The 13,185-nt window shown below is 32.0% G+C and overlaps 1 protein-coding gene across 1 annotated transcript; it reads right to left on the bottom strand.

Annotated features, from left to right (window-relative positions):
* Positions 1-416: 416 nt before the first annotated feature.
* Positions 417-12,731, bottom strand: LOC140433228 (uncharacterized). Its single transcript, XM_072521266.1, has 2 exons — positions 12,303-12,731; positions 417-790 (listed from the first exon to the last, which is right to left on the bottom strand). The coding sequence occupies exons 1-2, from the start codon at positions 12,487-12,489 to the stop codon at positions 525-527; spliced, it is 453 nt and encodes a 150-aa protein (XP_072377367.1). The 5' UTR covers positions 12,490-12,731; the 3' UTR covers positions 417-524.
* Positions 12,732-13,185: the final 454 nt, after the last annotated feature.

Below are 13,185 nucleotides of genomic sequence, written 5' to 3'. Positions count from 1 at the left end.
AAACTGAAGGAATTGTTGGATGGAAAGGATTTTGCAAACGGAAGAGCTCAAAGATGAAGTAATATCCTGACTAAGCGTTTGGCGGTAGGGGCCTGCAACACCGACATCGAAAAACTGATTGCACTTTACAATAAATGCCTTGACAACCATGGCTGAACATACTAAAAAAAGACTAAGGTAATGTGACTTTGTAAATAAAATTTTGTGTTGATATCTTCCGTTTTTAATCTTTTATGCCAAAACGTTTCTTTCTTTCTGGACGTCCTAAGTATTTTTGTAATTTTAATATTAATACAAATCGAAGATTTTCTTCTAAACTAAAATATAATTCTTTAGATAATTAAATCTTCATAACATCTTAAACGTTAATAAAAAATAATATAAAAATAACATAACATAAAACAAAGAATTACAAATAAGTTACAAAAAATTTATGTATTTTTTATATTTCCTCAGAAATAAAATATAAATATTAATTGCTTAATAAAACATTTTAATATTATAACTAATAAGAGTCTTTTTAGTTACTCATCATCGAAAACTTCCATGCATTCCCCGTTGTCGGCTTTCTTGTATCCTTTCGTACACGTATCGGGAACATCGACGTTCACCCTCATTCCTATACTGATATTTTTTGAGGCAGTAGGTTCTACAGGAGGAAGTCTCCTAGTGGCAACATTTTCGTCTGAATTACTTTTGTTTTTGGTTTGGACTGGTTTTCTCAGCCTGATTTCATCGTCGGGGTAGAATATTTTTTGGACGTTGCTAGGTTGTCTTCTTGGAGTTGGATCTGGAATAAGTATTAAACTTTAGCGTTTGAAAAGTATGTGATAAGTTAATTGCAAAGGTTTATGCTGAATGATGTTCTAAAAGTCTTTATAAGCAGAAAGCCAATGCGAAAACATTAAGCTACTTTCCTAGCAACTGGAAAATTATAAATGCTATAATAATACCCACACCTTGAAATTTTTAATTTACGCGTAATATTTAGGACCAATTTCCGTAACCAATATCTCTCCAGAAGACTTGGAATGCATTCAGGAGGGAGTGGTGAACTTCTTCGATTACCACAATATCGCCGTCATTGATTGTCCAACTAAAAATGCTTTGACTCGGTTAACTAACCATTTCATCCAACCATTTAATTATCATTTAGGCATTAGTACAATGTAAAAAAGACTTTGATCCAGTTTTGTTTGACTAACTGATCAAGATACTACTGGACAGTTTTGGAAAAATGTTATTTGAATCTGAATACAACCGGTTTAAATCTTGTAATAACTTATTACAAGATTTAAACAGTTTGTATTAAAAAATTTTTGTCAGATTTTAAATTTTTATGAAATCAGAAGCTATTGTTGTTACTGAAATAAATTTATCTACCCTTATTGCTAAAGTACCACTTAAGTAGTTTATTTATTTGAGTTGAATACCGATCCAGTTTAACATCTGCTATAAAATTTTTTGAAGTTATACTTCTATACGCGCGCTCCACGTTGGAAATTTGTATGGGAGTGAATCTGTGAAATCATTACATATGTAAGATAATGAGTACGAGAGAGACAGAAGATATATTTTCTCTCTCTTCCTCTCTCGAATATAAAAATGTTCCTTTTGTAATAAAAATGTATAATTTAATATTATATATATATATATATATATATATATATATATATATATATATATATATATATATATATATATATATATATATTGTATACAGATATATATATACATATAATATTATATATGTAATAAAAGATTTATTAATATTATTATTTATGTGATATGTTTTGTATTATTTATTAAATGTTCATAATTATATTAGTCTTTTGTATTTCAAAATAATAATCTCAATAAATCACTGTATGATCCAGAACTGTCAATTTTGAAATACGTTTGTGTCATGTCCTCGGTAGTATAGTAGTCAGTATCCCCGCCTGTCACGCGGGAGACCGGGGTTCGATTCCCAGTCGGGGAGGACTTTTTTATTAATATTATTACATGGTAAATGTATAATGGTAAAACATATATGCGTCAGTAGAAAAGTTATGTATATTATTGTCATTTTTAAATACTTACGAATATTGCATTTTAATTTGTATTGTATTATTATATTAATAACAAAATAAACAATGAATTTTACTGCAGAGTATGTGTAAAAAAAATTTTGCATTCAACTCCTTTCATACATACATGAAAATAAAAATATACATTTTCATCAAAATATTGATTCAATCCTTCATTTACTTATTACAGGTCAAAAGTTGTTTATTAATTGTTAGTAAGTTGTTATTAATTCTGTTTCTCTTTCTGCTATGTCTTACCTATAGCATTACATATGTAATGATTGTCCAGATTGACTCTCAAATAAATTTGTAACGGCGAATGCGTGTATAGAAGTGTAACTTCCACCGGCAGTCCCACTGGACTGCCACACTCGTTTTTTTTTTTTTTAATTTTCAAATGCCCTATATGAATAATTGCTATTTTAGTTATGGACAAGAGAAAACGGCTTAGCGGAGCTGCATACAGAAAAAAAGCACAAGAAAAGATATAGAGGTTAAAAAATGTCTAATAAAGACTATCTCAAAAATTAACTCTTTTTTCACTACAAAGCTCATGATGAAGCTAGTTGATCCAGTTCTGCTAACACAGAAACTCCGTTGGCAAAACCACCAGAAAATGTTAATGCAGAAACAACTGAAGACTCTCCCAGTGCAACGTTAACACCAACTGAAGAATTTTTTGTATTTACCGATCCTGCTAGTTGGACAAAAGATGACAGAACAATATAATATTTAATTATGAATCCTCCACAACATAACCTGAATATTGAATTTTCATTTTCCGCGTTTAGAGAGCATTCGACTGGAATCAACAGATCCCTAACAAGAAATGTTGGACAGCGAAATGAAGTTCCTTCTCGTCTATTTCAAGCGCAACCGACTTCTTTCACTGCAGGTTTTAATGACTGGAAGAATGCTGGCGTCAGATTAAAACAACATGAAGAATCAAAGGACCACATGACAAATGTCTTGAGTTTTATTCAATGAGGTAAATTAAAAAACAGAACAGAATGTTATGTTTTATAACAAGCATTTATCAGAAGCAAGTACAATGCTCGTGTAACGTTTTCTACGTGTTTTTGCAACAATAATTACACTGACCACAAGGGGAGGTAAGGTAGAGGGAGGTAAAAAAGAGGTACAGTAGGTGAGGTAGGGGGAGGAAGGTAAGGAGGGGGGAGGTAATTCAGTCATAGGATCAGTTCAAAACGGCAACTTTTTAAGTTGTTTAGAATTCATAGCAAAATTTGATCCATTTTTACGCGAGTACCTTACTATATTTGGAAATATTGGTCAATGAAACTGTAATTATCTATCAAACACTATATGCGAGGAACTAATAATTTTGATGGAAAGAAAAGTAAGAAAAACTATTGTTGGCGAATTAAAGCAAGAAAAATACTACTCTATAATAGTTGATTCGACACCAGACGTGTCTCATGTTGATCAACTAGCATTTTTAGTTCGCTATATTTCTGGTGATGGTATAGGTACCGACTAAAAGATTTATTAAATATATTCCATTTGAAGGTCACAAATCACATTGACATTCTCTCAATTTGGTAGGATCTTTGGCAGCAGAATCCTGTCTGAACGCCACTTCCTTTTTAATTTTTTACAAGTATTATATATATTTTTCTCGCCTTCCACATATAGATGGAAAATTTTGACTGACAACTTAAAATCACCTGTTGTGAAATCTCTTAGTGTAACTAGATGGTCCGCAAGGGCGGACGCAACTAAAGCGTCAACACTTGCTTCAGCGAAATAAAAAATGCGCTTTTTAATATCTCTAACAAAATATGTCAAACTGCAGCAGTGAAACATCAAGCACCATACTATATTATTTATTTATGTCAAGAACTTTCTATATTTGAAAAAATAAACACTTTTGAAATGGCTTTATTGGCTGTCATATTTGGCAACATATTTTAGAAAGAGTGAACCTATCCAATAAGTATGTCCAGAATCCTGCAATGGATCTGGGTTCTGTCGTTAAATAGTATGAAGCTCTTTCAAATTACTTTACCTCAATCAGAACTAATTTTGCCATTTATAAAGAGGAAGCCAAAAAACTGTGCCCAAATAAAACATATAAAGAAATAAGAAAGTGAAAAAGAAAATTTCAATTTGACGAGGGGGCCGATGACGAACTTAACTTTTCAGCTAGTGATGAGATGAAAATCCACACATTCTATATTATAATCGATACTCTGATAAGATACCTGAATAGACGCCTGGACTCTTATCGACTTATTTATCAACGTTTTCGTGTTATAACAGATTTGCCAAAATTAAACAATGAAGAAATTATTAAAGTAGCTGAAAATCTGATACAAATTTGTAAAGACGACCTAGATACATCATTCATACATGAATGCATTCACTTAAAGGGTCATTTGGACACTACAATAAAATCACTAATTGACATACCTAAATATTTAAAGAAGAGTGCATTTAAAGATATTTTCCCTAATTTTGACATTGCTTTGCGCATTTATTTGTGCATCCTAGTTGCCAATTATCCACTGAAAGGTCATCTTCGAAAATGTCAAGAATTAAAAATAATTTCCGATCAATTATGACGCAAGAACGTATTAACAATTTGTCGATTTTGTCCATAGAAAGTGACGTAATAATGGCGATAAATTATGACGACATTGTAGATGATATCGACAAAGAAAAACCAAGGAAGAAATCTCTGATGTGAACGAACTGAAATGACAATTTTTTCTGTTATATGTTTATAAACATCGTAGTTTAAATTCATTTTTAATGTATTCTTATTTAAATAAAAAATTCTGTTTGCAATTTTTTTTTTCGCAAAAATGGTACATGTTTGAAGGGCGGTTACTAGCGAATTGCCTAGGGCGTCAATGAACCTAAATGCGTTCCTGGTAATAAGCCTACTATATCGTCCATAGGAGACAAGGTAAATATATAACCAAATACAAAGAAGTAGACGTTTAATTATCAATTTATGAAATTAGTATAAGACAACTGGGACAATCATAAAGTGAACGAAAAAGTAGAAGGATTATAATAATATATTCAAGTTCCAACTTATCAAAACACATCTGAAAGTCAACAAGTACATATTTACAAATATATTTTTTAAAAGCAAAATTCAAAACATTTTATTATAATTTACAATGGTGTTATATAAATAATATTATTTCATTAGATAAATTACGATTTTTAACAACAAACAATACCTGTGTGATATAATCGGGTAATACCTGTTGTTAGTAAACATTATGTCATGCTACATCTTTTAATAGATTGTTCTGTATCTATATTTACGATAAAAATTATTACATGGATTGTTTCTTTAATTTTAATCTGGTTCGGTAAATATTTCTAACCTTTTCAGTCACCGATGTCTAATTGAAAGCAAAATATTTAGACCTAATGAAATAATGAAGTTTGTAATCTTTAAAAAGAAATATGGCGCTGATGTTTAGTCCAATTTCTAGCATTTGACCTTGCATGGCGATCTGTTCCAAATTTTATTTATTCTCAAGTATTGATTTCATCAGAAAAATGAAAGAGTATTGTATAACATATAATTCTCTTCATTCTTGCTTATGTATATTCATGTCGTTAAAGTTAACAATACACGAGATAATTCGATAATTATGTTGCCCCCTCCCCCCCTTCCATTAACTGGAAAAATATAAAACAGTTTCAGTTGTTACCACTTGAACTCCACAGGAAAATAATTTGATAAGTCACATTTTTGGTTTTGTTCAAGATAACATTTTTAGAGTTTAAAACCCTGGGATTATGTTAAAGTACATCTTACAATTAATCAGTAATAACAAGAAAAAAATTGCTATATTGGTTGTTGGTTTACGTTTGAACTTTTTTAAATATATATCGCATATTACTGGTATTAATTGTTTTTTATTCGCCTACATGGATTTAACAAGTTTTTCCCCTGTAAAGAAGGGCTTATCACGTTATTACCCTATAAAATTATTGGCTGTCTATTTTTTGTAAAAAATGAAACACAGAAATAGAGCAAATATATTTTTAATGCAAAAAGTATCAAATGAAACCACCTTGTCAAACGCCTCAAAAAATATGGGCCTGCAAGTAAATGAAAATAAAACTAAGATAATGGCATCAACACCCAACAATAGAGCCAGAAACATCGGCCACCAATTCACGGTTGATAATTCTACCTTTGAAGTGGTGGACAAATTCACATACTTAGGCTCCCTGATCACCAAGGAGAACGTCATGACGAAAGAAATCAAGCGAAGAATAATCCTAGCAAACAAATGCTATTTTGGACTGAGTAGACATATGAGAAGCAGAAACTTAAGCCAAAAAACAAAAATAACCATATACAAAACCCTTATACAACCAGTGTTGACATATGGGTCGGAGACATGGACCATTTCCAAGGCAGATGAAAATCTCCTGCTTATATTTGAACGAAGGATCCTGAGAAGAATATTTTGTGGCATCTGTGAAAATGGTGTTTGGAGAAAGAGGTACAACTACGAGATATATCACAGATATAAACATATATTTGGTGGTAAAGACGTAGTATCGTTTATAAAAATAGGAAGACTAAGATAGGCAGGACATCTGGCAAGATCACAGCAGAACAACCCTCCTAGAAGAATCCTTATGTCACAACCTGTGGGAAGTAGAAGTAGGGGTAGACCAAAACTCAGATGGAGGGATGGTGTAGATGAGGATGGTAGACAAATAGGCGCAGCAAACTGGCAACAGTTGGCAATGGATAGAACTGACTGGCGTAATAGACTTGGGAAGGTCGAGGCTCTTTTATAGGGCTGTAGCACCAATGATGATGATGATCAAATGAAACATTCATAAAAAAAACATTTTACAATATAATTCCAGTTTTCCAGTTATTGACGATACCTTGTAGTCATCTTGTAGTCACATACTTACGACTATGCCTTGTATATATGTTTCGACAGACCCATACCTATCAGTGGACGTTACATACTTTGAAGATACCCCGTAGTCTTGTTTCTCTCATACAGTTTTATTGTATACATAAAATCCAATCGCTTGATATCTCATAGGACACGATCCAATAAAAATACGTCACAGTGAATTTTTGACAAGACGCCACATTTGTTTTAATAATCGTATCCCCCACCCTTTCCATCGATACCTCATACCTCATGATCCGTCTAGCCGTTTCTGAGCCCTACGACTTTGTGACCAATTTTCTAATTTTTTTTCTTATGGAGATTTACATGGAAAAATGATCAATTTGGTGCTCAGAGTGAGGTTGTTACCCGTCTTTAAAAACCCGGTAGGTCCCTAGGAGGTTTATTTGATTTTTTAAATGTATTTACAAGAATATCAACTTTACCTCGTGTTTTACCATGAAATAGCACAAAAGGCCATCTTCCACACTGGCTTCCCGTTTTATTTTCACATGATAACAGACAGTGAAATCTCGGAAACCAGTCTTATTCTCGGGTTTTCTTCTTCTTCTTCTTTTTGGTTGTACATGAATCAAGGTAACCAAGCCCGCTAAATATAAGTTTATTTCTTCGTTATTTTTAGAAGAGTTTATATTTTTTAAATATAAACTCTATATATATTTACTATATAAAATTTCTTAGCACATTTACAAGCTTCACCAGTTACATGAGACTGTACATTGTACAAGACAAGGTAATTGATCACTCGAACACTCACCCGATCTGCCATGATTATTTTGATTATCAGATAAAAGTATCAAACGTTGTAAATAATCACTTCCACTTTAAAATAAAACAAACTGAGCACTATCATAACCTTCAGAAAGACACTGAAAGCATCTGTAGAAACCAGGTTATCCAACGTCGCATGCCATTGTTGCCAACTACTAGGATTACCTAGACCACAGCCACCTAAACTTTAGGTGGCTGTGCCAGGACTTATCAACGTTTTCCCCTGTTTGGAATTTAAATGTCAACTTATTTTCCGGTACAGGGTTATTTCAAACAATTATATCTTTTGACTTATCAAGTTATTATTCTGTATTTTGTTCCTCTTAGAAACCATGTAATTAAAGCTACAAAGTGGTATTAAAAACAAGAAATGTCAAAAATTGGACTTATCAAGTTCTTTCCCTGTGGTCTTCATTTTTGTCGAAAAGTTGAAAATGGCGAAGATATTGTGAAAAAGCAGTTCTCCTTTAAATTCCAGATGCCGGCCACTGTTGGATTCAGTCGCGATTTTAAATTTTCACTACGATTGACCCTCGCTAAAGGTTAGAATAATAAAATTTAAGTCATCTCACCTTGCAAGGTTAGGCCTTTTTTCGTCTAACCCGACTGGACTATGTAATTAATAATAAAACAAAACATATAAACACAACACTGATTTTAATCTCAATATTAGAATAACTCGACACGTTTTGCTGTAAAACAGCTAGCTTCATTAAAAGAGAATATTAGTATAATCCTCATAATCCGTTTTCCTCTTCTTTAGTCGTCAGAATTTGACCTCTAAAAGAAGCAGCTTTAAAAGTTTTAGATCGTTTGTAATGCGAAACTTTAAATTTAGCGTTTTTAGGCATATTTTAAATGCCTCATATTTGTTAACAAACCTCAAAATCGGAATTTCATGTTATAGGTTTTAAAAATTATTCTCTAATAATGGAAATTCCATAGGGACCGGTTAATGGAAGTGATAAATTTTGTTGGTCTCGTGAAAAGCATAAAAAATGGCAAAAATCGTGCAACGGTAATTTATTTACGAGCTTTATAGAATCTGACTTCATTTGCGGCAAAATGCAGAAATTGAATACTAAAGTTCTACTCTTCATCTTTAAAACGCATTTTGATAGGAACTTTGAATTAAAGATATCGAATTTTTAAAATCAAAAATTGATTTCGCGCGCGTAACCGACAGTTAAAATGGCCGGTCGCTTTAAGCGTTGTTTCTGAAAGAACGGTTTATTCTACACAAAAAGTGCTAATAAACATTTTTTCTACGAGGGAAATTTTAGGAGGGATCCCGGCAGTAGGAGTCGCAAACTTTTTATCTTTTTTGGAGTCTCAAAATTGACATTCTCAGCAAAACTGAGCTTTGTTCGTATGATTTTTAGAGGTTCAGTGTCATTTTCGTCTCTGATAACTGGACTATTTGGCCGATTTAATATTCAAAACTACTGAAGTATGATGAAACCGTCAATAAAATTACCAATGGCGAAGAGAAATATATTTTTGGAATTAAAATTAATCAATTGCAATTGACAAAATGCAAAATATCACATCCGATTTAATTGAAAATAGTTTTGGGGTAAACTTTTAATGCAATATTTAAATAAGCAATAAATAGATAGTTTCCTTATTACAGCAGTAAAATATGGCTTAACAAAGATATTTTTTATCATTTTAATTTTAGTTTATGATTTTAACCCTTTATTTCGAGTCACTACTATTATATTTTCCATTTAAATAATGACAAAAATACCAGAAAATATACAATATTAAAAACGTGATATCACGATACCTAAAATATCTCAATCACGTTTTCAATTAAGATTTAAGATGGAGAAAAAGTATAATAATATAATGTTTTCCTTGTCTTATAATATGTTCGATATTTATCAGCGTTAAAGTTTATAATATAAGTAAATGTGTAGGAATGGAAAAAAATAGTCTTGTGTCATAAGCATATCACTTATTACAAATGAAAGTGTTGTTTATCGGTTTTAATGAGGTCACTGTCACTATCTCTATCATTGGTGTTTGTGATAATTGTCTTTTTTAGTTTTTTATTACTGTTATAGCTATGCCTATTAGAAGTATTGCAACAGAAAAAAATGATAAAAAAAATTGATTAATACGAGTGACTCTCTGTCAAATTTATGGTTTATTATATAGAGCGGCAGAAAAAATAATAAAAACAATTATCTCGCAGATAGAGTTTTATACAAATCATCTGCAAATAATTGGCCATAATTGGGTAATCTAGAAAGAGAATTAAACATGATATTTTATTATTAAATTGCGAAAATTCACTAAAATTATAAACGCACGGTGATCGACAGTGTTCACGGTCTTACACGGTCACCAGATAAAGATTCTTTTTAAATGAAAACACCTGCAGCTTAAAGCATATTGAATAATTATTATTTTTAAGCAATATTAAGCAGAAATATACTCTTTAAATATCCTTAATGTGAGGGTGCCAGGGAGGAAAGGTACAATAAGCACATACTAGCCCAAAAGTTATCCTCACCTGCTCGTGCAATAACCTGGTTTATCCAATGCACCTTGCTAGATGACCTTGGCTCTGAAGACCTGCCGGAATAAGTTGTTTCCTCTTGCTTGTCAATAGCTTCGGAACTTCGGATGGAGGAGCCGACCAGTGTACGCGTATATTTTTGTCTGAAGTTAAAAAGTTCACCCCGAAAACGGCTTAACCATTTAACACCATATTCATCCAAAATTTTGTGGATAGGACTTTAAACATCAAGGTTACGCTGGATATGTATGAGATTTGTACGATTATTGAAATCGATCCAACCCAAACCTCAACAGAAACACCACCAAATCGGTCGACTTAGTATTTGCAAACAATTAGATTTTGTTCACCAAGAAGACTATACACACGAAGGTGGGTTATACAAAGCTTGACTCATCAAGAGAGATACCTTTAAGAATAATCAAAACAATCAAAAATATCTACCAAGACAACACAATAAAAGTAAAAGCAAAGTGTTACTCAACCTGATTATGGATGAAATAATAAAAAAGTAAGAACTAAAAAAAGTCACCAAATGGAAGAAAAACAACTTAAAAATAATCTCTACAAAGTAAAGATGATTTACAACATATATACATTGCTGCACCAATTCAATATAACCCCCAGAAGATTTAATATGTTAATTTCCCCAAAAAAGACAAAATACATGGTTGTAACAACAAATTTACTAAGATGTAAATTGGAGATGGAAGGTCAGATAATAGAACAAGTGATGGAGTTTAAATATCTAGGCATACACATTATCTAGCTAGGGAAATCTCGAAACAGACGTGGAAGATCAAGTGATTAGAGCAACCAGAGCCGCAGATTGCCTGATTGAAACAATATGGAGAAATAAAAATATCGGGAAAGATATGTAAGGCAGAATTTATAAAACAGTAATCAGACCAATAATGTCATAAGCGGCAGAAACACGACCTGACACAGAGAGGATAAAAAGGGATTAGAAACAGCTGAGATAAAAAATTGATGATAAAACACTATGGGACAGAACTAGAAGTACAGATATACGACATAGATGCAAGGTGAAGAACATCAAGGATAGTAGGCTAGGTAAGGAATAGAAGAGTAGAATGGAACGATTATTTAAGCCAAATGACAAGAATAGAGTAGTAAAGACGGCAAGAGACAGTTTACCCAATGAAAAACAGACATGTCTACATAAAAGAAGAAGAAGAAGTAGACTTTCGTACGAAGTTGAGAGATGGACATTAAAGGCAATAATCATGTCACATCTGGATTCATTTGAAATGTGGTTGTACAGGTGGTTATTGAAAATACCATTAATCGAGAGAGTATCAGATTATCAAGTGTTGGAAAGCATAAATAAAGATAAGGAACTATTCACAATAGCCAAGGTAAGCAGCTTATTTTGGCCATATGTTTAGAAACGATAAGAATGGCTTTCTGCAGTTGATAATTGAAGTAATAGAAGGAAGATGAGACATCGGACGCCATCACAATTATATGATTAGCACAAGATAGGGAAGATTTCCAGTTGATGGTCGCCAATCTTTGATTAGGAGAGAGCAAATAAAGAAGAGGAAGAATGACTTCTAAGTGGGCAGTAAAATTTTTTTCTACTTATGTTTTATTATTTTGTAAGCGAAAATTTGTCTTCCATTTTCAATTTGATGAATAAACTTTTCTCATGATTGCTGATGTTTGCTAGAAATCCTCTTTGCTTCGTTCCGAGTTTCCCTGTATATTTCTTTGTATATTTCCCTATTAACACTGTTTTTAACGTATTTGCGTAGCACCTTTTTAAAAAAATTTATATTTCCTTAAAAACTGACCAGGTAATTTTGATTTTTAGTTATCTCAATTAAAAGTTTTATCAATTTTGATAATTTTGTTTTAAATAATACATCTCAAGAAAATGATCAAAAACCAATAAATATTAAACATTAATTGTCATTTGTTAATATTAATTTACAGTCATAAGAAAACCAAATTAAAGTTGTTTTGCAAACTAACCTTTATTTAAACTTTTCAAAAATCGCTGAACAACTTCGGTCTTCCCGCTACTTCCAACATTATTTTTAAAAAACAAACAACACTGTCCTGAAACTTCGTCAGTTTCTACATTCACCTCTTGACACCTAGGAGGGACACACATTACTTGGTAAACCATGCACATCAATAATAAGACAATTGTTGACATGATTGTTTACAGTTAGATCTTCACGGAGTCTGAAATATGATTGAAGGATTCGAATAATTGCTTGAAACTGGTTTTCTCCGCCTTGGATTCACATTATTAATACGACGAAAGAATTATAATTATGCTTCCCGACGTTTGAAGGTAATAACAGATTTATTTAGAATGCTGTAATTCAAATATTTATGGTGTTAAATGTTACCGATTATTGTTTTACCAACGTTAAGTAATTTTTAATGCGGATTAGAGATGTCTGGAATGGAGTTTAAACTGGTTTGTATATTGACACTTTGATTCACCTATAAATTAAAATAATAATACGCAAATACAAAGAATATGTAATAGGATAAGAGTATGGAGTTGGTAGATGCGCTTTATAGAAGGAGGGTACACATTGCTTGTATTCCAGAGACAAGGTAAAATAGACAAATGGTGAAAGAACTAGGTGACTGATGCAAATTGCTCTATATAGAGAAAAGTAACACCATGAATGGAGTTAACGTAATTTTTAATAGAGAAATGAACGATAACGTATTAGAAGTTGTAAGAAAGACTGATAGAATAATGTCAGTTAAATTTGTACTTAAATAAAGAAGTTTTGAGTGTTTTGTGCGTATCTCCACAAATTTATTTGGGTGAGAATGAAAGAAGTCTTCTTTTATCAACTAGGAGACATACTGAGTGATATTCCATCAGCGA

Source organism: Diabrotica undecimpunctata, chromosome 2 (genome assembly GCF_040954645.1).
Source record: "Diabrotica undecimpunctata isolate CICGRU chromosome 2, icDiaUnde3, whole genome shotgun sequence".
NCBI classification, from domain to species: Eukaryota; Metazoa; Arthropoda; class Insecta; order Coleoptera; family Chrysomelidae; genus Diabrotica; species Diabrotica undecimpunctata.
The sequence above is the reverse complement of the archived record's forward strand: the minus strand, read 5'-3'. Positions and strand labels throughout refer to the sequence as shown.